This window comes from Felis catus, chromosome B1 (assembly GCF_018350175.1).
Source record: "Felis catus isolate Fca126 chromosome B1, F.catus_Fca126_mat1.0, whole genome shotgun sequence".
Taxonomy (NCBI): domain Eukaryota; kingdom Metazoa; phylum Chordata; class Mammalia; order Carnivora; family Felidae; genus Felis; species Felis catus.
Window position 1 is genome coordinate 135,858,904 of NC_058371.1, and position 27,058 is coordinate 135,885,961.

Sequence of the window (27,058 nt, forward strand, 5' to 3'; positions counted from 1 at the left end):
TTAGTGGCACTGCCCTTTCTGGCACACCGGCCCGGGGCAGAACCGGCGGAGGAAGTCCGCGCAGAGGCGAGATCCTCCCGCGGGCTGGATGCGCTCTCTCCCGGCGCGCAGCGAGCGCCAAGTGCGAATCAGCTTCGCCGCGAAAGAGCAGAGCCGCCAAGTAAGATTAGAGGAGCGCGTCCGGCGGAACCTGGAGTCCTTTGAACCTCCCCAAAGAAAGCGATCCAGTCCCCACACTCCAACATCAAAGCGGAGATTCGGTGACTCTTAACTTTGTTGCAAACTCTGGGGCCGGCCTGGGTTTTGTTTTGCTTATTTCTCTGGGGGGAGAAGATGAGAAGTAGTGCACATTGAGAGGCAAGGAAAAGTGGGGAAGAGAGAAGAGACCAAGATTGCATCCAAACGCGCCCGGACGCCCCCTGATCTCCGCGAGCCACCGCCTCTCCAGTGGCGTGTTTGGACATTTCTGCTGCGCAGCTTCGAGAGCAACTCTCGGCGGCGGCGTTCTCGGCCCAGTTGGCAGGTCGCCTCCGGGAGCGCGGAGCAACTCCACGCTCGCGCCCTCGGCACTTCTCACTCTCCTGAGCCCCGCCGGGACGCCGGCCGGCGCCCTCGCTGTGTGGCTGCCGGCTCCGGCCTGGCCGTGGGATGTTAGCGGTGGGGGCGATGGAGGGCACCCGGCAGAGCGCGTTCCTGCTCAGCAGCCCGCCCCTGGCTGCCCTGCACAGCATGGCCGAAATGAAGACCCCGCTGTACCCCGCGGCGTACCCCCCGCTGCCCGCCGGCCCCCCCTCCTCCTCGTCCTCCTCGTCTTCTTCGTCGTCGCCCTCCCCGCCTTTGGGCGCTCACAACCCAGGCAGCCTGAAGCCCCCGACCGCGGGGGGGCTCTCGTCCCTGGGCAGCCCCCCACAGCAGCTCTCAGCCGCCACCCCACACGGCATCAACGACATCCTGAGCAGGCCCTCCATGCCGGTGGCCTCAGGGGCCGCCCTGCCCTCCGCCTCGCCCTCGGGGTCCTCCTCCTCCTCTTCCTCGTCCACCTCCGCTTCTTCCGCTTCGGCGGCCGCCGCGGCTGCCGCGGCTGCAGCAGCCGCTGCCTCATCCCCAGCGGGGCTGCTGGCCGGCCTGCCCCGCTTCAGCAGCCTGAGTCCGCCGCCGCCACCGCCCGGGCTCTACTTCAGCCCCAGCGCTGCGGCCGTGGCCGCCGTAGGTCGGTACCCCAAGCCGCTGGCCGAGCTGCCCGGCCGGACGCCCATCTTTTGGCCAGGAGTTATGCAGAGCCCACCCTGGAGGGACGCACGCCTGGCCTGCACCCCTCGTAAGTACGATCCCCTGAGTCCAGCTGTGCGTGTTCTGCCCGCTCTTGGGTCCTGGCTCCTGGTGTGCATGGGGATCGGTGCACTCTCTTGGCTCCCTAGTAGTTTGGCAGCCCCAGAATCGCACGATTTAGGCTGGGTCAGGGCATTCGTTGAGGGATTCTGGCTTTCCTGAGCTCGCGTGGTTGCGTCCAAGCGCCCCCCTCTCTCCAAGTGTCCAGCAAGCCTCGCGGAGCGGGTGTGCGTGCGTCCGTGTTGAAAACAACGCGGTACTGGGCGTGTGTGTCCTCCGAGGCCCTGGCTACTCTGGAACAGCCTGAGGGGAAACTCAGGCCCGGCCTGGGTTTAAGAGGTGGGAAGGGCAGGAGAGGCCACTGCGCCCCCGCTTACACCCCTGCTTTCTCAGCTCCCGCCTGTCGGCCAGGGCCCCACTCCACCTTCCGCCAGCCTAACTGGCTTCTCTGAGAATCTGTGGGGAACGATAGCGGCAAGCCCTCCACAGCCCTGAGCAGAGCGCATGTATTTGCTGTGCGTCTTGGCCCAGGGTGTCCCCACCTAACCTCTTTGCCTTCGAGGAGCCCACCCCCCCCCTCCCCCTTTCCAGTACACTCGGGCCGTGTGAGCCCACTGAAGACGGGCCAGAGGCAGGAGCAGGAGCAAGCGCCGTCAATGCGGGCCATTCCTCTCCTCTGGGCCTCAGCTTTCTCACCTGTCTCGGCCCCCCGGTGTGTGTGTGGGGGGGGGGGGGGAGGGTGGCGAAGGTCTGGGACGCCTTGGGCCTGAACATATTGAGAGGCATCGTGGCCCTCAACATCCTAACACGAAAATGAACCAGAGGAAGAACGAAGTGGCGGGAGAAGGACTGGGGAATATGCACATGCCACCAAGACCTTGTTTGAAACCGAGGCGTCCCGCAGTCTAATTATCTGGGTAGTTGGCCACCGCCGCGGATGCTCCTAGTCTTCCAGGTGAAGTTCGAGGCCCTGCCCAGGTCTTTTTCTTACTCTGTTCTTTGCTTTTGACCAAGTGCTCCAAGTTTCCATTAAGTCTCCAGACCTCTTTTGGTGTGGCTGAGCGGCAGTAACTAAGATAAGTTGCGGGAGCCAAGTGCAGTCTCCCTTGGGAAGTCTCGGGACTGAGGGCGGCCTGGGAGGGTGAGGGTGTCGGGGAGACTTTATTGTATTCGTTTTGATGGCCAAGTAGGGACCGCCAACAAAGGCGGCACCCCCTCCCCCCTCGGCCGCAGCGGCGTTAGTTAGACTTGGGGGCGATTTAGCTCTCTTGTGTGCAAAAAACAAGGCACCCTTTGTTGTGCGGACACAGGTTAGGAAAGCGTTCAAGGAAAAACAAAACAAAACTAGCCATCCTCATGCAAAGTCCCCGGGGCCAAGCGAGCACCGACTGGACTGGGAGGCGAGAAGGGCTTTTTTCCCCCGCATCTCAATTTACTCGGTCCTGGCGATTCGACTCCGGCAAACTTCAGCAATGCGCTCCCTTTCTGTTTGACGTCTGTGCTCGGTAGAAGGTTATTTACTGCTGTTCCAAACACACCCGGCTTTTAAAAACAGGTGGGCGTAAAAAGGCAAAGAGAGACGCGCGGTGAGGCTGGAAGCGCCAGATACTTCTGATGTCTGCCGAAGAATACGCTTTCCAAAAAACATTGTTTTTTGAGTTCGTTTATTTTCAGTGGAGCCGCTTGTAAACGATCGTTTTTCCCCTTCCCTTGTTTATCTGTTCTTGCAGATCAAGGATCCATTTTGTTGGACAAAGACGGGAAGAGAAAACACACGAGACCCACGTTTTCGGGCCAGCAGATCTTCGCTTTGGAGAAGACTTTCGAACAAACGAAATACTTGGCGGGGCCCGAGAGGGCTCGCTTGGCCTATTCGCTGGGGATGACGGAGAGTCAGGTCAAGGTGAGTGGACCTTGCAAACGTCGAGGGATGTCCTTCCAATCCCCAGCGCGCGCGCACACACACACACACACACACACACACGCACATACACACGCACACACGCACACCCTCTAACAAACAGCCGTCCGGGGGTGCGGATCTGAGGAGCCGGGGGAGAAGATGAAATCAGCGAAAGGGGTGGGAGTGGGGCTTACAAAGGCCCTGGGGTCTCCAGGCGGGCAAACTGTTGATGAACAAAAGGAATCAAGCCCCCGCCTTTGAAATTAGGTTAATCTAGATAGCAGCATGTGCTGGGGGAACTCGCCATTATTAGAGAATAAAAGCATTACCGAAATATCAGCCCTGAGAATAGATCAGGCCAGTTAGATAGCTCCTATTTATTCTATTTGTAAGGATATTCAAGCTTTTGTTTGTCAATTCAGGCTCCGCGAGTTATATGATTTCCTGATGTAAATCAACCTGATAGAGCCACTGTATTAACTAGCAGGTTAAAACAATATCCACAGGATCCAACCACTTTGCAAGGATGAATCTACTTTTAGTTTAGTTGAAGGCCATAACTTTGGAATAGCAATTTTCCAAATGAATTGACATTATTATTGTATTATGAAAGAATTCTAAGTTTATCAACACTTGTGAGATATATTACAGTCTGTGACATTTTATAATTAAAATGTCACATCTTATAATTGAGTTATACAGTATATTTCCAGGGAATCAAATCTGAGAAATCTTTCCCTGAAAAATAAAAGGATTGAGCCATCAAGGTAAATGAAACCTAATGGTTTCCTATATTTCCTGTATTCCCTTTTGTTTCTCTTCTTCAGTTTATTATAGTTGGGACTTTTGGGGGGAGGGGGGAGAGTGTCTGTTTTCATTAGTAATATTGTTGCTTCTTAAATTAAGTAGGAATAACTGTTAGCCACGTCTGCTGGTTAGAGTGTATTTCCCCCGGGGGGCAAGCATCATAAAATGCATTTCAGGAGTGATTTTGTATGTGACCATTAGAATACCATCACAGTTAAAATTATTTTTGCAGTGGTTGGTACAGAGCCTACCACAGTAATCTGGAAGTCTTCATTTGTCACCGTAAATATGTCTATGTGGCTGGAAGTGAATTATTATAGCTGTATAAGGAAAATAAAAATCGCTTTCTTCACAATTCTGATTCTCTAGATAAAATACATAACGGATGAGAAAATGGATGAGATGCATAAAGAGAGGATAATGTTTGGGAAATTGGTTGCTTATGGCTGATGCTTTAGGTTAAAATATGTATATCAAATATGATCTCAAACATTGTGAATAGGCTTAAAATATTTGTTATATACAATACATGTCTTGGAGAGGAACAAATTAAAATAATATTTGAAAGACTAGGCATGCTAACAGTGGGAAGTAATGTAATCAGCAAAATTTCACTTTTAAAAAATAACTAATGAAAATTCTAGCTTGATTTGGTTTTATGAAAAACATTTAAGTCAGAGAGAGAGACACACACAAACTTCTGTGATGATTTTGGCTAACCTATTCAATATTTTCATGCATTCGTATTGATTATTATTAGTGATTAGAGATTTCCGATCTTAGCAAATCTTTTTTTTTTTTTAACTTTACATGGTACATTACAAGTGTAAATGGGGAGGGGCGCGTTTACCTACCGTGTTTGTGTGGATTCAGCCTTGAGATACGTGAAAGAGACAAATATCCAAACGTGAAAAGGAGAGCAGAGGTGAGGGGGGCGAATGCTGTGCTTTCTCCTGGAAATCACACCAAACAGCAAGTACACTTCAGGCTGTTTGAAAGTCTTAATCTCAGAAAGTAAATAGCAAATAAAATCACAGTCATGATAAGTCAAATTTAGGAAGGCGAGAAGTTCTCGCGTTCCGACTGGAGAGAGGAAAGCGGACTCATTTTTAGGGGAACTTATTTTCAGGGTCCAAGTTTTTTCTCTGCTGAGAGATCGCTCACTGACAACTTCAATACTCTTGTGTTCCTATCGCTATGGCAACGGCAGGCCGTCGGTCGGTGCCTGACACCCGGAGGGAGCTGGGGCGGTGGAGACGGACTTTGGCGGCCCAAACAAGGGAGGTCTCTGAGGGAGGGTGGCGGGCTGTCAAGGGCCCGCCCGCAGGAACGACCAGGGGCAAGTGGGCAAAGCAGCGTGTGCCCGGAGCGGCTGGCCTTCAATTCCTTCCCCCACTGTCTCCCCTCGCCTCCCCTTTCTTGGCCCTCAGGTCTGGTTCCAGAACCGCCGGACCAAGTGGAGGAAGAAGCACGCGGCCGAGATGGCCACGGCCAAGAAGAAGCAGGATTCGGAGACCGAGCGGCTCAAGGGGGCCTCGGAGAACGAGGAGGAGGACGACGACTACAACAAGCCTCTGGACCCCAACTCGGACGACGAGAAGATCACGCAGCTGCTGAAGAAGCACAAGTCCAGCGGCGGCGGCGGCGGCGGCCTCCTGCTGCACGCGTCCGAGACCGAGGGCTCGTCCTGAGCGCTCGCCGCCCCCGGCGCCTGCCCGGCCTCGGCCTCCGCCCCGGGGACCGCGCGCGCCCCGCCTTCCCGCCCTTCGGGGCCCCGAGGACCCGGCCCCCTGCCGGGGCCCTTTGCTATTTTCTGAGATGTACATATCTATTTTTTTAACCTACAAGTTGAGGGGGGCAGGGGGAGAGAGACACTCGGGGGCGGAGGAGTAGGCAGAGAAGTCCACGAAATGCACTGCATAGAGAACGCAACCGAAACCCGCCTCGGGCCACCCTCCCAGCCCCGCTCGGGCCCCTAGACGCGCGTCCCCCGGGCGGGAGCTGCCGCGGGGCCCGCACCGCCCCCTCGCGCCCGAGGCCCCGCGGGTGGCCGGGGCGGGGGCGCCCAGAGGTGTTCTTCGAGGCTCCACACCCGGCGCGGGGACCGCAGAGCCACGCGGGCGGGCGGCCGCCCCAGATGGGCCCCCCACAAAGTGCTGTGCCGACTAAAGCAACCTGTTGAAGGCTCTTTGTAAATAAATCGTGAGTCACACTGACTAGAAGTTACTTTATTGTGAATATTTAAAATGTAAAATGCCTTTTTGAATTTGGTATAAAAAGACGGCCCTCCTTCTTTCACCCTTACCCCCTTTAAGAGCTACTCAAACCACACGTTTTCCTTTTATTTTGAACTTAATTTGAGAAGCGCAGAGAAGAATGTTCCCCACCACCCCCTTCCTACTCCACCCCCTCTCCTCTCGCTCCTCTCCCGGGTTTGGATTTATTCAATCTCACTTTTCCCTTTGTCCCTTCCTGTTGGTCCCTGACCACCCCCTGGCCCCGCGCCCCGCTCCAGCCTCCAGGACTTGACGTAGAAGACGTGGAACCAGGGAAGGCCTCAGACCTGTCTCTCTGTTCCTCTCTGAAATTGCACAGTCGTTTGTTGCTATTTATTAGTGATTTAAAGAAAGTATTGGGGAGGGAGTGGCTACAATAGCTTGTATTTAATTTAATTCCTTTCTGATAAAAATGCGTGTTAAAGTAGATGGTGGGAATTGTTACAACTGCTCTGGGTCAGAAACATAAAAATCCATTTAGTTGCTGTAATTGAATTTGAAGTGTTTTGTATCATAAGAATACTATAGACTATGTATATTGTTTTCTTTTTTAAGCTAATAATGGTGATATATTAGCATCTTTAACCTTTATTAATTTATATAAGGAATTCGGTTTGTAAAGAGAAGAGAACCCCCTTTGCAAGACCAGTTAAATGTAATGCACTTTCTGTTTCAAAGGATAAATCAAATTAAAAAAACAGTTTGAAGACGTCTGTTGCCTTGAATGGAAGGGTACAGATCATCTGATCTCACCAGAGATCTCAAAAGTCAAGACCACAAAATTGTTATATTGGTTTCTTGGGTAAAATAGCTGCTATTTATTTATTTATTTATTTATTTATTTATTTATTTATGGGGTCGCATCTCTCATTCTTTTGGATTAGAAAGATTAAAGAAATGCAGCCCCACTCCTATGGCTTCTTGAAGAGACTTGTCTAAAAGGCTGCTTCTGATGTCTGTGTTGTCTAATTTTTTCCTGATCGCTTTTTCCTTCTGGAGAGAGTCCCTGGAGGGTTTTAGGAAGGCCTCATTTCCATATATCCAAGATAGTTCCTTAGTGGAGCCCTAGCTCGCTTAGCTGAGAGGAGGCAGTGAAGCTTGCTGGGGCAACAGCATTGCTGTTTGATGTTAACATTTACCCACCCCCTGTAGCTTGGAAGAATGTTGAATTTGGTGGAAAGACAGGAACCTTGATTTTGTTAAACACTACAATAAAAAAGGATGAATTTAAAGAAAGCTTCTTCTAACTTATGCGAAAGTCTTTAGGGTTATGGAATCAATGTCACAGCTTCTGTAGCTGAATTTTTGCAGGGGTGGAAAAAAAGGAATCCTAGGGAGAGGGCTGTATCACTGTCTTGGGATCTTTTTGTTTTCAGACACTCAGTTAGAGCTCAGTGAAATATAGTTATCCCCTTAGTGTTTCAGGTTAATGAGCTTGTGTTCAAAGAGAGAAAAATCAATAGAATTCAGTAGATTCTTCAGGCTAGCGTTAGGTAAAGAAAGTGTGGGTCTGTTTTGCTCCCTTGGAAAAAAAAAAAACTGAAAACTGGGAATGAGATTGCCTGAAGGAAATTATTATAGAATATATTCTTGATGGTATGGTGTAATGGAAAGAAAGGATGCAAATCTGCCGTTTCTTTTCTCTAGTTTGTGAAGTTCCCAAAAGGTTTTAAAGTTCCAAATTTGCATTCTTAGCAAGACTGAGGTGTATATCCTATAGAGAGGCAGATATTTCAAAAGAGGTTTTGCTGTGCTGGGGTGATGTAATTTGAGTCTTAGCTATAATAAGAATTTCATTTTTTCCTTCCTTCCTCCCTCCCTCCCTTCCTTCCTTCCTCTCTTCCTTCCTTCCTTCCTTCCTTCCTTCCTTCCTCCCTCCCTCCCTCCCTCCCTTCCTCTTCTTTCCTTCCTCCTTCCTTCTTTCCTCTCTTCCTCTCTTTTCTCTCTCTTTTTATGAAAGAATCTGGGGAGAGGGCATTGTGGAAAATCTATTATTGTAAAACTGTGTGCTTTATTACTGGTTAATTTGCAACCAATGAAAGTGTCTTATCAACTTCATTACTACTTTTTAACCTTTTCTGCTTTGAAAAGGCAAGCAACTTTTTGCTTGTTCCTTCTTCCTAAGAAAACAAAAATTTACAAGATAATTAGAAATGCTAATCTTGGAATATAATTATTATTATTATTATTATTATTATTATTATTATTTAGTAGTAGTAGTAGTAATAGTAATATGGTAATATCAATCATAGAAAACTTGGAACCAAGACTGAAGCTTTCTTTCAAGAAGCAAATAGGGTTACAGTATTTATTCCAAGTTAGAATGTGGAAAGACACCTCTTCCAATTCCTTTAGGAAGCATTCCCTCTGAGCTCTTCATGTTTACATTGAGAGCATCTGAGAAGTGAAGTTGGTGGCCTAGCCTCTGTCCTACAGGCACATATACAGAGGGCAGACACGGTCTTCATGCTTGCACTAAAGTGCTCTCAGTTGTGTGGGTGGCAGCCAGAGTCAGGCTCTGGGACCATGCTGCACTGGTATTTGTTCCTTTTTTCCAGTTGACTGCAGCAGTGATTTGACGTTTCCAGTTAATTTACTTTCACCCAGGATTCCAGCTGGCCACCGGTTGCAACTGGTCCCATAAGACTGGGAATAAGGGATAAGTGGGTGGGGGACAATTTACTTAGGTGCTCCTTTATACTGGTTGGTTTGATTTAGTTCTATGTACATGCAATAAGAATTTTTTTTTTTAAGTTAGCTTGGTGGGGAAGCCGAGGCAAGTAAGGCAGAGTAAGAATCATTTTCCATTTTGACTCCAAATTTTTATGGCATTAACCAGCCATAAGCATCTGATTAAGGCTGCCAACCAGTCATTACAGCTAAAGGGGTCATGATTTAAAACCAAAGTAACAGCAAGTGACCTGATGGACTACTTTTATTTTCAAAATGTTCCCACTTTTATTGAGATATAACGTATATAACAATTGACATATAACGTATCAATTTAAGATATAATGATTTGTGTTATGCATATATTGTGAAATGATCACCATAACAAGTCTAATTAACATCCATCACCTCACACAGTTACAATTTTATTCCTTGTGATGAAAACTTTCAAGATCTACTCTCTTAGCAACTTTCAAATATACAATATTGTTAACTGTAGTCACCATGCTGTACATTACATCTCCAGATGTTTTCTGCTTTTGACCACCATCACCCATTCCCCACCCCAGCCTTGCCCCCCTCCTCTGGCCCTCGCAGTCAACCTCTACTTCTAAAAATGCAGCCAACAAAATGTCAACATGGAAACAAAATAAGAGAAACAAGGATTTGTGTGTGTGTGTGTGTGTGTGTGTGTGTGTGTGTGTGTGTAGTAAAAGGAAGGGTAAAAATGATTTTTCATTTTTGTTTTATAGTGTTTCTTTTTCTAAAAAAGAGAGAGTTATTGAGGTTGGGTGAAGGATATAGAATGGAAGGGGAGGGCCCTATCTAGGTCTCTCAGATGTCCCAGCAGGATTTATAATTTGCAGCTTCTACATGTTATTTTCCCAGTCCCCAAAGTCCGTGTTCAGTTCTCCATTGGTGCTTAACCTTCTCTTCAGTTCATATTCAGATGATTCTGTAACTGAGAGTACTATGCCTTTCCCAGAAACTGTCATATAGTAAGTGAGTGGCTTTCCAAGCTTGTGAGCACTTTAATCCACTTTTCCTTTCACTCCTTGGGAGACAGTGGGAAGAGGGGGAACTGAAAACCACTCATTCTTTTCTGGAAAGACATGCATTTCATCATTGCTTAGTGTGCAGGCAGTTTGGACTGGAGGCCAGCTCTTCTTGGAAATAATGTACTAGGCAGGAGAGTCTGAGTGCGCATTTGAAAACTTCTGGAGCCTAATGTCATGTACATGACTATGTTATTAGACCAGCATCAACTTGGCTAGTTCTGCACTGTCTTGTCCTTTAAGCTGGCCATCAGTGGACACACACACACAAACACACACACACTAGAGAGGTGAAATTCCACTTGGGAACTCATAGCACTGAATAGCTTAAAGGGACAGTGGCTTCTTTGTTAATCATTGACAGTAAGATCATGTAATAACAACAGAGGTAAGCAGATTTCATCTATAAACTCTATTTTAACCTAATTTGAAGAGCTTTCTCTGCACTAAATTTCCTTGCTCTTACCACACACACAGACAGATACATACAGAAACACTCTTCTCCCCTTTTCAGTACAACTTTTTTAAAAAAGCCAGTTCCTGAGTACACTTCCTTTTTTGACAGGAAAGTCCATATTTTGTTCTGCAGTATTTAGACTGCAAGCTCACAGAGAAATACAATATTCCTAACATAGCCCTTTTTTAGATCTGCAGAAAACAGAATGATATAACCCTTCTTCCCAGTTGATGTAAAGTCTGATGAAGGAGTAGAGGAATGGTGTGAGGGGATGAGAAAGGGATGGGCTTTTTCCTGAATTTTGGCCTTCAGCATTCCATATTTTGGCTTGGGGTTGCTCCACAAACAGGAAAGTTTATCTCAGAGCCTCAGTTCACTCTATAGTCTTCCTCTTTGATCCAACAGATCATGCTTACCAAAGATGAAATGTCTAGATATGTGTCATTTGTTTTCTGGCTTCAACAAAACATTTTCATTGAATACCACACTTGAAGACTTTTAAAAAGTAGAGCATAATGTCTCTGTGGTGTTTAATATCTACTGGAGCCTGGCCAGAATTCTGAAGCAGAAGCCCCATCTAGAGCTTCTATTTTAGTATATTTTGAATACTAAGGGCTAGTTTGAATGAATATACATTCAAAGATGGATCCTTTCTTCATTCTAGGAAGAGAGTTTGTACTACAGAATTAAAATGGGTGAGTATTATTTTTACAGAAGAGCCCTACTACTTCTCTAGTGTTATTGCCTAGGTCTATCTTAGTAAAGCCAAAGGAAATGTTAAAATTTCATTATCCCATATATTTGGTTATTATAAGGGAGACAAACACATCAAATTGAGAAATAAAACCAGCACACCTATATAATATAGTTTCATTTTTGGATATACAAAAATTATGAAAAAAATTATTAATCACCGGTAAATTGTTTGGGACCAATCTGCTTGTATAGATCACAGAAAGGCAAGGTTGCTGAAAACCTGTTAACTTTATTACCAGATGGTCTAACCACCTTCAAATAAAGTCATCCAAGTTTCATACCTCCAATCTGAGCTTCCTACATGGTCCATGGTTTATAGTAATTCCTGTAGTCATCATGGGTAGCTTTGGTTTGTGCTTGAGGATCTGGCTCAGCTCTTGAGTTTTGTAAACCTTTCCCCATCCCCTTTGGATTTTTTTTTTCTTTCCTCCCTGAGCTCCTTACCTGGTCTGTAAGGATTTGACTAATTTTCTCCCAAATCCAAATGGTCCCACATGAATGAGAGGGTCTGAGAAAGGTTTTGTCTTCACCACAATCAGATCACTTAGTGGTTGAGAATAAGACTGTGAAACCAGACTATCTGATCTGAATTGCAGTTCTATCACTAACTAGTTTTGTGATCTTGGCCAAATGACTCTACCTTTCTATGCCTCAGTTTTCTCATCTGTAAGATGGAGATGATTGTACTTAATCCATAGGATTGTTAGGGGAATCAAATGGATTAATGTATAGATGTTCTTAGGACAGTGCCCAGCACATAGTAAGTTGTGGAATTTTTTTTTAAGTAGGCTTCATGCCCATTGAAGAGCTCAACGTGGGGCTTAAATTCAGGACCCCAAGATCAAGAGTCAGATGCTTAACCATCTGAGTCAACCAGGTACTCCAGTAGGCTATGGATTCCTTGGCCATTATTACCACCACCACCATCATCATGAAAAGCCTAGTTTTTGGATGCTCCCTAGTTTGGGCCCTGCTCTCTTGTGCAGGATAACGATTCAACTAAGGAAAGGTTATTAAAAGTGAAAGTGGCAGGAGAAGTAAGAAAGATATATATATATATATATAAGATATATATATATAACTTATTATATAACTTATTATATATATATATATATAAGATATATATATATAACTTATTATATATATATATATATATATATATATATATATATATATAACTTAAAGGGTAACCACTGGTGGTAGTTTTCAAATATTTCTAAAAATTCTTTGATATACCTTCCTTTTAAAGGTGGAGCTAATCCCGTTCTTGAGTGTGACTGTACTTAGTGACTTTAACGAACAGAACGAAGCAGAAGTGATGGTGTGTGATTGGGTCATAAAGGGGATTATAGCTCCCTCCTCTCTTGGCACTCACTCTGGGGGACGTCAGCTGCCATGTTGTAAGGACACTCAAGCAACTGTATGGGGAGGTCCATTTGGTGAGGAACTGAGGCCTATGCCAACAATCAGCCCTAATCTGCAAGGAGTGTAAACAAACTCTGGAAACAGACCCTCCAGCCCAGTGAAGCCTTCACATGATTGCAGACTTGGACAACATCTTGACTGCAACCTTATAATCCCCGAGGCAGAATCGCCCATCTAAGCTCTCTAGGATTCCTTACCCACTGTGTGAGATAATCAGTGTTTATTGTTTTAAGCCATTGCATTTGAGGGTAATTTGTTAGGTAGCATAGATAACTAATACAGTATTTAACAGACCTATCTCTGTTCTCTGAATAAAGAGCAGTGTATTGACAGACTCTTGAGGAAGGCATCTTTCATGATTACTCAGAGTCATTTGAACTGCCACCAGGATAACCCCATGTGGTATGAAAGAAGCCTTGAGTAACTTCGTCAGGGTCAAAAAACTTGAGCCCTATTAATGGTTTCTATTTCTTGATGATAACTTGACCCCCCAAAAGTCACTTAACTTAGATAAGCTTCCATTTCTTCATCTACAAAGTCATCTTCATAATTATTGCCTCACAAAGTTGTTGTGGAACTCAAAAGCAAAAGGGCTTCATAAAGTATAAAGTGGCATATAAATGTAAGAGGTGATGATTGTCCTATAATATAAATGTATAATTTGGTTAAACATGTCATAGTGCTGTTTCCTATAAGGGAATCTCAGACATGGGAAAAGCCTGAATCTGGCTTTGCAGGGCAATATTATTTCTCTCCCCATGGAACATGGCCCAAACACACTTCCAACTTTACTCAGACCGGTTGGATGCTGGGAAACCCAGTGGGAGTTGGCTCAGGAAAAGAAAAAAAGGTGCAAAGGAGAGAAGGGACCCAGGATTTCAAGTTAGGGACTGAGGGCTTAGAATTGCCCCTTTTACCTTTCCTTTGAGAACTAGGGACATGACTTTGTTTCCAAGAAAGTTAAGGTGGCAAGAAGGCAGGAGAGAGAGAGTGTAATAGTTCTGGAAGCTACTGTTGGTTACTTGGAATTAAGGAAGAGAGGCAGCAAGCTTCTAGAAAGGCAAAGGAAGCTTTGTTTCCCTTCCCCACCATGCCCTGCCCCAAAGTCTGAAGAGGTCTTGATTAAGAAGAAATCTCCTTGCTCTTTCCAGCATGAGCTTGGACATTATTCGCCAACTGAAGTTGATGGGCAGAAAGTTCCTCTTCCCTGTATGACTACTCGACTCTTGTGCACCCCTTCCAACATAGCAGCAGAGAGAAGTCATGCACCAGGGTAACAATAAAAACTGCAAGTACAGTGGAAGACTTGGGATTCATTGGCTCTGGTGTAAGAAGCCATCCTGGTGCTTGCCTAGGTATTCTGTTAAAAGCAATTACAGAGAAAAGGGACTGTAAAGGCAAATATGAAATCAGCACATTGTCATTAACTTCCATGAGACAGAGAGCAAGGCAGAATTGGATGACTCCAAGGGACCTTGCTTTCAGCACCCTTAAGATGACTATGTCAGCCCGGGACCTATGGTCTACCTGGATATCACCATGGCTTCCAAGTGGACAGTCTGCCTGCTTCCTTTCTTCCCTCCCTCCCTCCTACCTTTCCTCTCTCCTTTTCTTCTTCCTCTCCTTCTTCCTCTCCCTCCTCCTCTCTCCCTTCTTCTTCTCTCCTCCTTCCCCCTCTTTATGAGTATAGTGCTGTGCCATTTCACCTAGGGGAAATGTCCCTCAGAGAGACATGAAAGACCAGAGCGGGTGACATTGGAAGAGCTATAACTACCTTTAGGAAAACTGAAACCCAAGATAGTTGAACTGCAGAGGCACAGGACTATACACTCCTTGCTTACTTTGTATTCCTTATATAGTGCCTGGCACATAGAGGGTATTCAACGAACATTTCTTGAATGTGTGTGTGTGTGTGTGCGCGCGCGCGCGCACACACACACACACACACACACACACACACACACACACAGTGAAGCCACAGGGAACTTTGCATTCTCTTGAAGAGTTTTTTGTTTTTGTTTTTTCTCTTGAAGGTTTTAATGAAAATGATAGACCTGTAATGCAACCCTTTCTCTTTTCCCAGCCTGGAAGCAGAGAGAAATGATGTTCAAACTGTCAGGAGCCTCTTCTAGCTCTGAGTATATATGTAAATATCTGATAAATTTCTGTAAAAACAAGCATGAACAGCTTAAATAGAAAATGGGTGAGTTCAGTGTAAAGATTCTCCTAGGGAAAAATGGAAGATCAAGTAAGGGTATTATAATACATTCATTTACCAGCTCACAACATAATTACTTCAAAATAAAATCTTCAGTATAACTATCATTTGTAGAAATGTATGTCACTCTCCAAGGCACATGGGCTATAATAATGCATAGAGCAATAAATACATAAGAGGAGGACTTATTGGCCATTTAAAATACTCTTTGCAGTTGGGATTTCATGTCTCTTTGCAGACAGAGAGTCTGCAACAGCAAACTCAGATTTCCAGCAATATTTTCTTTAAGACAAAAATTTAGGATGATATAAATTAATACAACTAAGTCCTACATATTTTAACTAGGTTTTCCCCTCTCTAAGACTTGGAAGCATTTCTCTTGACCACCCTCCATGTCTCTCTCATGCCTATCTCAGTACCTAAAAAATCTGGATGCACTGTGGAGACCTTTGCATCTTTAGAGACCCCTTTGCGGTGAACTGATTCTTAGAGGCTGTGTGAGAGCTAAGCCTGAAGCAGAACTTAGTGCAGTTAGGTGGTGGTGAGGGGGCTAGAGTCAACTTTCTCTTAACCTGTCGGCCGAGGTTACAACTAAGGCTGTTTTCTTTAGTTCACTCCCTTTCTTTTCCCCTAGAACAGGGAATTTAGGAGCTCCTGGTCTTCTGTTTACTCTTCCCAATTAGCCTCCGTATTGAAAGCCAACTGCCAATGACCACCTCCGTTTCCAAGAGGAAGGTTAATTTTCTTTTCTTTCTTTTCTTTCTTTCTTTCTTTCTTTCTTTCTTTCTTTCTTTCTTTCTTTCTTTCTTTCTTTCTTTCTTTCTTTTCTTCCTTCCTTTCTTCCTTCCTTCCTTCCTTCCATCTTTCTTTCTTTCTCTCTCTCTCTCCCTCCTTTCTTTCTTTCTTTCTTTCTTTCTTTCTTTCTTTCTTTCTTTTCTTCCTTCCTTCCATCTTTCTTTCTTTCTTTCTTTCTTTCTTTCTTTCTTTCTTTCTTTCTTTCTTTCTTTCTTTCCCTCCCTCCCTCCCTCCCTTCTTCCTTCCTTCCTTCCTTTCTCTTTCTTTTCTTTTCTTTTCTTTTCTTTTCTTTTCTTTTCTTTTCTTTTCTTTTCTTTTCTTTTCTTTTCTTTTCTTTTCTTTCCTGAGAGAGGGTCATGAACAAATTTAGGGCCCAAGGACTAGGAGCAATGAGTAAGTTCAGATCTCAGGTCTTTTAAATAAGACTATAAAACGGTCGCCACCTGCCACTCCTCAGTTCCCTAACCCCGCCCCCCCATCCACTTGAAGCTTCATCATTCAGCTCCTTTTCTTCAGTACTTTTTCCATGTAGCTGGATTACAGCAACAGCTGTCTTATAGGAGCCCGGGCAGCCTAGGAAAGCCCCGTGTGTGGGGTCTTGGCTCCCTCGAAATGGGGGCGTCCTTTAACTCGGGGAGTGGTGGCGTGGTTCGCGGGTCTCAGTTCCACAGCTGAAGTCTGGGCTCTCTTAGTTTACCTGTGGGCGGAAGATTTGTTCCCCTTTCACGGAGCTGGTTCCCCGGATCCCACCTCTCCCCTGTTACTGGCACAAATGAGGCTGTCTTTAAAATTTTTTTTTTTTCAACGTTTATTTATTTTTGGGACAGAGAGAGACAGAGCATGAACGGGGGAGGGGCAGAGAGAGAGGGAGACACAGAATCGGAAACAGGCTCCAGGCTCTGAGCCGTCAGCCCAGAGCCTGACGTGGGGCTCGAACTCACGGACCGCGAGATCGTGACCTGGCTGAAGTCGGACGCTTAACCGACTGCGCCACCCAGGCGCCCCAATGAGGCTGTCTTTAAAGAGCTGGGTCTGTATACGCGAAGAGAATGAGGAAACTTGGCTTCCTCAGGGCGAAAAGGCCCACATGCGGCGCGGAAAGACTTCCCGGACCGGCACTACTGTTCCTAAGAGAAACGTTTGGAATGTGCTCAGAGGTCCCGTCTGCAGGCGGGGGCTGAAGTAGTCTCCCCGAATGCCTGGGCCTCCCACAACTTTCGGTCCAGGTGAGGGGAAAGGGGACGCCCCGCAGGGCCTAAAGGCCTGGACCTCTCAGCGGTGCTTCCGCTTCAAAAAGGACCTGGAAGGAAAAGATGCGGAGTTCGAGGGGTTAAGGCTCCCTTTGAATCACAGGAAGCGGTCAGAAGGAGACAGATCAGAATTCGTTTTGATTAAATGGGAAGACGGCTTTAAAAAACGCTGTTTGCCTGCGTCATGCCATTTGCTCGGAAAGGAGCTCCGCACGCGGAAATCCTATACACAGGATCAAGCTGGGTCCTCTCCCGTTTTTCTAATTTGCACACTCTGCGTTCCCGAGTCCACGATTGGAAAGGGAGACAAGAGGGCCAGAGCGTATCTGGAGGGTGAGGTTTAATGGTAGTACTCGCTACTTGGGTGATGCCCAAGTTGGCATCACTTGGACGTTGCATCCCTTGATGGACGTTGGCAATTACAGCTCCCTGAATGTATCGGTTTTGCTTCTCTAGTTTGCTTATTGACTCCTTTGAGGCCAGAGGGTGGTGCCTTGGAGGACACCAGCATCGCACATCCCTCTTGCCCAGGAAGTGCCAGGCACTGCAGCTTCTGGATGCTTCCAGAAGTTCCCCCTAGAGCCAGAAAGGGCACCTGTGGCCGTCGCCCTCCACCATCCAACTGCCCCTTTACACACCCCCTCTTCTCCTGTTCTCTCCTTTGCGGCCCTCCCACGGTTTGGATTGAGCTAAAACCCAGTCACTGGACAGCGGGTCTCAGGGAACTCATTTCCACACAGTAGCAGACACTCCCCACCATGTCCTCTCTTTTGGGGATGACAATGCCCAGGAAATTCGAGAGAATTCAGAAGTGGCAGGCACCGCGTTTCCCTCTCTGGTCCGGGTTCTGCCTTTGCAAATTCCTTATTGAACCCAGCTGAACGGAAGTCCTTCTTCTTTTTCTTCTTCTTTCCCCTCCCTCCCTCCCTCCCTCCCTCCCTCCCTCCCTCCCTTCCTTCCTTCCTTCCTTCCTTCCTTCCTTCCTTCCTTCCTTCCTTCCTTCCTTCCTTCCTTCCTTCCTTCTTTCCTTCCTTTTGATTCAAGACCCTGTTCACCACACCTGGCTTCAGTTCACTTGTAACTGGGGCAGGGTCCACCTCGGGGCCCTCAGCCTGGGATACTGGGCACACGCCTGCAGGTGCCTGTGGGGTCCACTTGTCCGCCCCAGGTGTGCGATCAGTCGGGGACCCTCGTCCAGGACAGCTTCCCACGGAAGAGAGGGCTTGAGAAGCCCACTGGGGGAGTCCCTAAAAGCCCTGGGGTACTATCTGCCCTTGACACTGCCGACCCCAGGACTGACCCCACTCCTGCGGAGGCACTTGACAGAGTGGCTTCACAGAGGAACAAAATCGGGGTGTCCAGGGCAGAGCCAAGCATAGGCCACCCCTCTTTCCCACCTCGAGCTTGCAGGCTGACTGCTGAGCCTCGGAAGCCCGCCGGTACGGTTCACCGAGGCCCAGGGCGCGCCCTCTGCAGGCCGTGCGGTTTATTCGGGCGCTCAGCATCTTGGTCCAGGCTGCCTCCACTGAGGCCGAGCGCGCCCCCTGCAGGCCGGGCAGGCCTCCGACGCTCCGAGCGCGGTCTGCCCCTTCACTGCTGCCCCCCTGGGGGAATGGTCGGCTCTTTCGGGTCTCCCGAGGTCACGGAGCCGCAGTGAGGGGGTGGCGGTTGCCGGGTCTCTCAATTCTTAGGCAAGTGTGGGCCCTCTTCCCTGAGCTTGGAACCGAGACGCCCGGCTCTCGCTTCCGCGCAGTATTGTTTTCCCTAGGTTGGCTTTATGATGAAACCATAAAGGCCACCGCAGCTATGCCGGACCTCACCATTTAAAAAGGGCTATTAAACGATACATTTAGAGAAGTGTGTGCACGCGTGTATGGATATATTTTCACACATACATAACACACACACCTGATTCTTCCCTGGCCATACTCTCCTCCTTCCTGCCTCTACCTCCCTCCTCTTGCAGTTCCCACCAGGTATGTTCTAGAACAGATACAGGTTGCCTGCGCCGTCCACCAGCTGTCCTGAACATCCGTTACAAATCTCCGCGAGGGACGAAAACATCTGTTCGGGCAGAGGCTGGACGCCCTGGCGGCGGGTGCGGCGCTGCGGGAACGCACCCCACCCCGGCGTGGCGCCAGGGGAGAGGGCCCCTGCCGGTCGCAAATGATTTTCGAAACGCCAGGTATCCTTAGCTAAGGGCACAGCGACACCTCCCGAAATGCGCGAGGCGGGGCGTTGCGTTCTCTCACGCCCTTCTCTTCCCACCTTGGCCCTTTGTTCTCTCCCCACCTCCTACTAGGCTCAGGGTGGGGGTCTTTCCTCCTCCACTGTGCTCGTCCGCTGGAGGTGAAGGTTTGCACCCGCGCCCCTGTTCCGCGAGCGCACGGACCCCGTGCGGGTGGAACAGCGAGGCGTGGTGGCGGCGCTATGCCTGCGTGGAGCGTGGGCGCTGCCCGGTCCTGGCTGGGAAACGCCGCGGGCGAGCGCTTTTGAGCAGTCTCTCGAAAGACAGGGAGGAAAGGCAGGGCCGCTGTCGGTTACAAATAAGTTTTATATTGTTTGTTTATATTTTCCTAGGTAGTACACGCACAAGAAGGAAAAAAATGTAAACAGGACGAAAGGACGCACATGCAAGCAGGTATTTGAATATATTCTCTTGGGTACCTTATCTAAGGAGTGTCTGAGCTCTTGGGCTCAGAAAGACTCTCATAGGCCTATGTGCCCACAGACCCAGGAGGGTCATCTCCTGAATCATTCACATCCTCAGACAATTTCTCATTTGATGGTTTTTCTCATCGCCTCTGCTCAGCAGCAGTTCGCCTTGCGGTTCCTGGGAGAGCCGCCACTTTTCCTGCCGGGTTCTAGTCGAGAGTAACTAGCCCTCTGTAACTTTCGAAATGAGGGCTCCTGGTATAAAACGCTCATCATTGACTACCCTGATGTCTAATGTGGGGGGGGGGGCATATGGGGGAGGGGTGGATTCATTTTTCTTTTTCATTTCCCCCGATTCCATTCACATTGAGCGTTACGAATGGTTAATAATATATAGTTTGCGACCGTAATATGGGAACGGATTGGTCCCAATAAATGTCACAAGATATAAGACAAAAAAGTACCCTGTAACTGTATGCGGGACTGTATTGCTCCCGGTTTTGGCTACGGATGCACTAAAATAACCTGTTAACACACACCAAAGTGCATCCCTATAATAACCTCCTCAATCATTTATTAAAAGTCGTGTCAAGCAGGCCCGTATAATTCATTTCTATGCAAATATATCAATGTCAGGCCATTAGTGTATTGCTCAGGTTTTTATTAAAGTGCATTCTTTTTAATTCAGCCCCGTAAAATACGAGCCCCATTGCTCAAGAATTATAGCAACTATTAGAGTAACATATGGGCAACATGCACTCAGAAAATAAAAACCAACAGATAAAGTGGCAGGGTCACATCGCAGGAGCAAACACTTAACAAAATGGCAGCGGGGTAATAGATTTTTCTCCCAGGGCTTTTGGCGCAAGGGTGTCATGGGCACCCACACGTCGGAAAAGGCAAGAGGTTCGAGGTCACTCTGCCCTGTCCCAACCCCAGAATCAGCTCTGGATAGATACCCTCAGAGTTAGGAGAGGGAAAGCTTCCAGAGCTCCTCTGTAGCTGGCCTCCATCTTTCGGCTCCAGGATTTCAACATTCACCAGAGAGAAATGTCAATGGAGAGTTTATGGTCAAAACCCATTCTTTCCCTCTCCAAATCTCTCTTTCTCGCTCTCTTTCTCTCTAGCTCTCCCCCTGCCCCCATCAAGGCTACTTCTCAGTCCACACTAACCGCACTTGGAGCCTCACCCCACTTCAAGTGCTTTCTGAGATGCAGTTTTCTCCCGGTCAGAAGATCGGGAAGGAGCAAGCGATGCCCAAGAAGGCCCGGGGACTTGCTGGCAAAGTTCCCTCTGGTGTGTAGAAAAGCCTGGGGGGAAGTTTCTATTGAAATCGACACCTCCTTTAAGCTTTCGATTCAGAAGAAACCTAGGTGCCCCCTGCTGGCTCCACCCCTTTCCGCACCCCCACCCCCGTCCACCCCCACCCCCGTCCACCCCTACCCCGGGCCGTGCGTTTTCCTGGTTAGAACGCTTTGCTATAAATTTTGTTAGACCAGGGAAAGCGCTAGGCTGATCCCGGAGGGACTTTGCAATGTTACGTACGCAAGACAGACTGGGGGCGGTAGTGGTGTCCCGAAACTCTTCAGCTAACGCCCGGGTTTGAGGTGGATAAAGGGAAGCGTGGGCGGACACCGATCTGTAGCAGCGGCTGACAAATCCACTGAACAAGTCAGCAGCATCAAATTCAGTTTTTTATTTTTAATTGCCATTAGAACAATCAATTTCCAGAGGCCTAACAATAAACCTCAAATCCAAAACACAACACAGCCCTCACAGAAAAATAGAGAGAAAAGGGGAAAAAACTAAGAACAATCTCCCAGATTTAATGAGAGAGTCGCCCACATCCTCATCACCCCAGCATGGTAATTGAGCAGATCTATTAACTTGTTACACTAGATTTGTTTAAAGAGACTATTACACAGTCATTTAATCAATTTGTTACACTGGAGGTCCTGACTTATGAGACACTTGCCTTATGATTCCTTAATGACTGAATTAATTTGTTTTAATAAAACCAACATTGTGTACAAGTACATTTCTAGAAATGTAATTTTGGAGACAGAACAGTCCAATGCTTCATCTGATTAGGTCCTTTCTATGGTTTATCAAAGTCTGTAGTTTCTGACATAGCTGCTTGTATGGAGTATTTTTCTTTTTTATAGCGCCATTAATTTAATATGGATCATTAGTTCTTTATACACATGCATGTTCTGACAAATGTACCCAATGAATAATGCAGCTAATGTGCTTAGGCCCAAATGCATCACATCATAAACAGAGGCCTCTGCAAAAATAACAACAATGAAATAAAACACCACCTCTGGTCACCATGGTCATCATCAGAGTAACATTTTGTTATACTTAAGTCTTGTTTTGCAGAACAAGACATGTTTGGCCCTAAGATTGCATCAACGTAGCCAAGTAGGTCTAACTATGTAGTGAACACAAATAGATTTATGGTGAATTAAGGTTGTCTTGAGAGCAGATGCAGGACAAGAAAATCGGTTTTGCTCTTGATGGAAACTGACGTGTGTAGAATAAAATGTAAATAAACAGAAAGTCCCCAAGAAAAGGGACTTGATGTTATTGATTATGTAAAATAATTAGAACATTACAAATGATAATGCACTACAAATAGTTGGCATTTATGGCTAGATTTTTTTTGCAGGAAGAAACGATTTAGGCTCTGAAACACCACTTGAAAAATGGGGCGTGATCTGAGGGGCAATAAAAAAATTAATAATGGAGGGATTGGAATGATCAGTTTGTAACCAATAACTGATATAAATGATAACTGAATGAGCCTGCTGCAGAGCTAAACATTTGAGCTTAGAGGAATACAAGGCGAGTGATGGCCCTACATGATCACTGGAGGCATAAAGTGCTTCTGCATAATGTAACCATGCACAGATGCCAGATATTGACTAAATAGCTTAACAATTATTACAGGGAAGAGGGAGAAGCTGGATATATTTCCAATAGGATGATGCTTTACAAATCTTTCTTAACAATGCTGGACAGGCAGGCGTTTGAACTTGATTTCATTTTGAAAAAGACTCTAGACTACACACGTATTAACAGTATATTTGAATGCTTTCATGTCTTCCTTTTGTTGTCCTTTTGAAATGGAAATGGACATTAAGGTGATGAATGGAATTTGTAAGTAAAAAAGATACAGCTACTTCTGCTGTATCAAGAGTAATTATGATTATTACATACAATGAAACTCAACTTAGACTTGTATGAGTAGAAAGAAACCTGCTCTACTGATAGTGTGACCACCACCCCCCTCAAGATTTCAATAAGAGGTACAAAAAATCAAATGTAGTTGTATCTCCTGGCTTTGGTTAAACAATGTGTGTAATATTATACATGGTTGGGATTCTCTTTTGAAACTAATTTTCCCAATGTGATTCTGTCGATCAAAGAGGCTATTTTTGAGCCATTCACCCTAAAGTTTGTCGATAACATGGAGGGTGCCACCAGAGTTTTGGTTTTTGAAGCATAAACATTTGTAAAACAAGAAAGAGTTTTAGAAATCATACAGTTCTACAGTTCTGACATTTCCACAAGCAACATTTATCTTTTCCCTTTCATCATAGCTCAGTGATTTCTCTGCCTGAGACAGGAATGTTTATGATGATAAATCAGTGTTGTTTAATTAGATGCATCTTTACTTCATTTTAATGTTAGCTGGAAATGTATTTCTTTAGTTTATAAAAATGAATAATTTAATCACTTCCTGGTATAAATATGTGGCAAGAGACCAAAAATCAGTGTTGGATCCTTTTTGGAATTTTTTGATTAATTCTGAATTCTTTATGTAATACCTTACTTGCTTTGACAAATGAATTTTATGCATTTCTTCCTATTTATAAGCAGGTAATCCAAAATATATTTGCTATTTATTACAAAGTAAATGAATATGACCTTTTGCCCATTTCACCAGATGCTATTTCTGACCATCTCAAAAAAGCTGGTTTAAAGTCAACAACATGAAGCATTTGAGGTCACAAGATCAGCTCAAGGTCATTTTAATACTGGCAAAAGGTTAATTAGATCACTGCATTAAAACAGGAATAGACTTTTACTCAACTTCATCTGAATAAGCATAGGCAATCTTGCCTTACCCTTTAAGGTTTCCTTAGAGATTGTAGCCCATTTCTTAGAATGGTAAAAATAACTTTTTGGAAATACAATTTTTAAGTTTCCCTTTCCCAAATTTTAGCACTATTTGTCACTTTTTGGGCGCTCACTACATACCAGACACTAAGCAACAGACTGTACACATCTTCACATACTTTACATCATCTCGTGTAATCCTATCAATTACCATACGAAGTAGGTATTATTATGATGCCCATTTTACAGATGAGGGTACTGAGCCTCAGAGAGATTACTTACTTGACCAAGGTTAACAGAAGTATTAATCTGGATTCAAACTCAGGCTCTAAATCAGTTAAACTGCTTTATGCTCCCTTTATGGACATATTACACATAATTTTAAGATGCTTTATTTATAAACTCTTTCTCATAATTTTAGACTCTTATCTTAATTTGCACCTATACTTTCATATAGTTTAACATGATAGAAGGAGAAGGCCTAGCAAATGTAGATAGCTACTTGGTTCTATGATAAATACGTTTTTGTAGTTAACTCACACAAGAATTTAATAAACAAGTATTGAGTAGGATAATATCGGGGTTGTTTAATTAAAACTGTCTCATGGTGTGTATGACAGTTAACACTGCCAAATGTAAATGGTCTGCCTGATCTCTGCAGTTAGGAAGTCCTTTGTGGCAACTAAGTGAGGTGTAAGAGTAGATCACAGGATGCCCATTACAGCCATGGTAAAGTAATTTGCTGAACGATTCCTTCTGGCTCCTGAAAAAAAAGATTTGTAATTTCCAGAGACAGTTTCTTATGGGACTCTGTCACTCCTATAAACTTCTTTTTTAATAAATTGACTGGAAGACTGTTAATTATATCATATTAGCTCACACGGGTGCCCCCCAAACAAAAAAAGTTAAGGTAACGTTCAGTGTAATTTTGAAAGTTTCAGATAAGCATCCTACTTCACTGTTACTTTTCTTGGTAACTGGGAGGATTTGTTATTCAGACTCCATACCTCAGCACTGTTTTGTTTTTTATTTGTTTCATCTACTTTCCCCTTTTGGCTGGACCAAATCTTTTGAAGGGAAAAGTACACATTTTGTTCTAGTGTTTCTTCATCAAGACTGTTTTTCTACCTGGCCTCTGGAATGCAACTTTCTGGGACACATGCAGGTCACAGATTGCAGGGACAAGCTGCTTATATTTAGAATCAATTAGAAATATGTTTGGAAATAGTTAGACAATAGAAATATTTCTATTTCCAGATGGTCAGTATTCATTATACACTGTGGAAGATTTTTTTCAGTGGGATGAATCTGGGCTGAGAGCAATGGAAGTTTCCTGTTCTGCCTTCCAAACAGCTTTGTCCTTCTTTGAGTGCCTCTGAAGTTGGACAGTCTCTGGAACAAGGTTAAAAGTAAAGAAAAGAGGAGACAAGCAAGGTCAGTTAGACATATAACTTAATTTCAGGGCCCAGCATAGTTTTTTTTTTTTTTCCTTTATGAATGACAAAATTAAGGTAATGCAATGAATATACCCATCACTCAGATTCTGGAATTATCCTGATTTCTAACATAGGACTTAATTCTCATATATTAAATATGACAAAATCTAAAATCTGCTCTAAGGCCTGCCATCTAAAATGTATGGTCTCTCAATCACCACTGCCAGCTAAAGATTTCATCTGCAGCATGATGGACCACAGAGGCAGCAAATCCTATTTCCAAATTCCATGCGTTCAGACTTGATATAAGTGGTACTTCGTTAGTACTTTTCAGCTCTTGGTCACTACTGGTAGACTGGTGGCCCTTGGTTTAGGTGAGCCCTAAGACAGGATGCCCCCATTGTGAGATCTGGCTGTAAAATTACAAGGCAGAACTTGTACCTAAGAGTGGATCTGGACTTTCTTCTTAGTTTTTGCCACGGTTCTACTTTGAGATCTAGGCCTTTTGTACGGGACTCTTATGAGGCATCATGTCCCAACTTTTTAGACTGTACTGAGGCTCCAGATTGCATATGAAAATGTTGCATCTATTTGCTTTATGGCTAACGGCATAGCTAAATTAAGTGAGATAATATGTAATGTGCCTAACAAAGTAAGCATGCAAAAATTGGTAGCTGTTGGGGTGCCTGGGTAACTTAGTTGATTAAGTGTCCAACTCTTGATGTCAGTTCAGGTCTTGATCTCACAGTTCATGAGTTTGAGCCCCCGTGTCAGGCTTCTCTCTGCCCTTCCCCCACTCTCTCTGTCTCAAAAATAAAGAAACATAAAATAATCTTTAAAAAATTGGTAGCTGTTATTATTATTGATATTACTACTATGACCCTCACAGTTACAATTTTTTCTCCACCTTTATTGAGATATAATTACATATAACATTGTGTAAGGCATACAGCGTGATGATTTCTTACACATATAAGATTAATTATATTAATCTCACATAATTATCATTTTTTGTTGTTGCTATGGTGAGAACATTTAAGATTTACTCTCAGCAACTTTTTTTAATAAACTTTTTTTAATGTTTATTTATTTTTGAGAGACAGAGAGAGAAGCAGAGCACGAGTGGGGGAGGGGCAGAGAGAGAGGGAGACACAGACTCTGAAGCAGGCTCCAGGCTCTGCGCTATCAGCACAGAGTCTGACGCGGGGCTCGAACTCACAAACCATGAGTATGGTTGACCTTGGTTTGACCTGAGCCAAGTCAGAGGCTTAACTGACTGAGCCACCCAGACACCCTTCTCTTAGCAACTTTTAAGTATACAATGCAGAATTGTTAACTGTAGTCATCAGGTTGTACATTAGATTTCCAGAACTTATTCATCCTATAACTGAAAGTTTGTACCATTTAATGAACATCTCCCCATTTCCCCCACCAACCAAGCCTTGGCAACCACCAATCTACTCTTTGTTTCTGTGAGTTTGGCTTTTTTAGATTCCACCTATAAGTGAGATCATATAGTATTTGTCTTTCTCTATCTAATTTATTTCACTTAGCATAATGCCTTCCAGGTCCATACATGTTACTGCAAATGGTGGGATATCCTTCTTTTTATGGTTGAATTATGTTCCGTTATATATACATGTATATGTTTATATATATATTTTACATTTATATATCCATAAATACATATTTATAGATATACTATATAAAACATTTTCTTTATCCATTCATTCATTGATGGATACTTATGTTGTTTCCATGCTTTGGCTATCGTGAATAATGCTACAGTGAACATGGGGGTGCAGGTATTGCTTTGAGATCTTGTTTTCATTTCCTTGGGGTATATACCTAGAAGTGAAATTGCTGGCTCATATAGTAGCTCTATTTTTAATTTTTTGAGG

General features: G+C 45.0%; 1 protein-coding gene across 1 annotated transcript; it reads left to right on the forward strand.

Moving 5' to 3' along the window:
* Positions 1-517: 517 nt before the first annotated feature.
* NKX6-1 (NK6 homeobox 1) lies at positions 518-5,858 on the forward strand. Its single transcript, XM_019829291.3, has 3 exons — positions 518-1,318; positions 3,060-3,232; positions 5,470-5,858. Exons 1-3 carry the CDS (start codon positions 649-651, stop codon positions 5,728-5,730), a joined length of 1,104 nt encoding a protein of 367 aa, XP_019684850.2. The 5' UTR covers positions 518-648; the 3' UTR covers positions 5,731-5,858.
* Positions 5,859-27,058: the final 21,200 nt, after the last annotated feature.

Bases quoted from the DNA above. Each gene is read 5' to 3' on its own strand.
- NKX6-1 (XM_019829291.3), top strand. From the start codon at position 649: ATGTTAGCGGTGGGGGCGATGGAGGGCACCCGGCAGAGCGCGTTCCTG. The intron at 1,319-3,059 runs GTAAGTACGATC...CTGTTCTTGCAG, and splicing joins ACGCCTGGCCTGCACCCCTC to ATCAAGGATCCATTTTGTTG. The intron at 3,233-5,469 runs GTGAGTGGACCT...CTTGGCCCTCAG, and splicing joins TGACGGAGAGTCAGGTCAAG to GTCTGGTTCCAGAACCGCCG.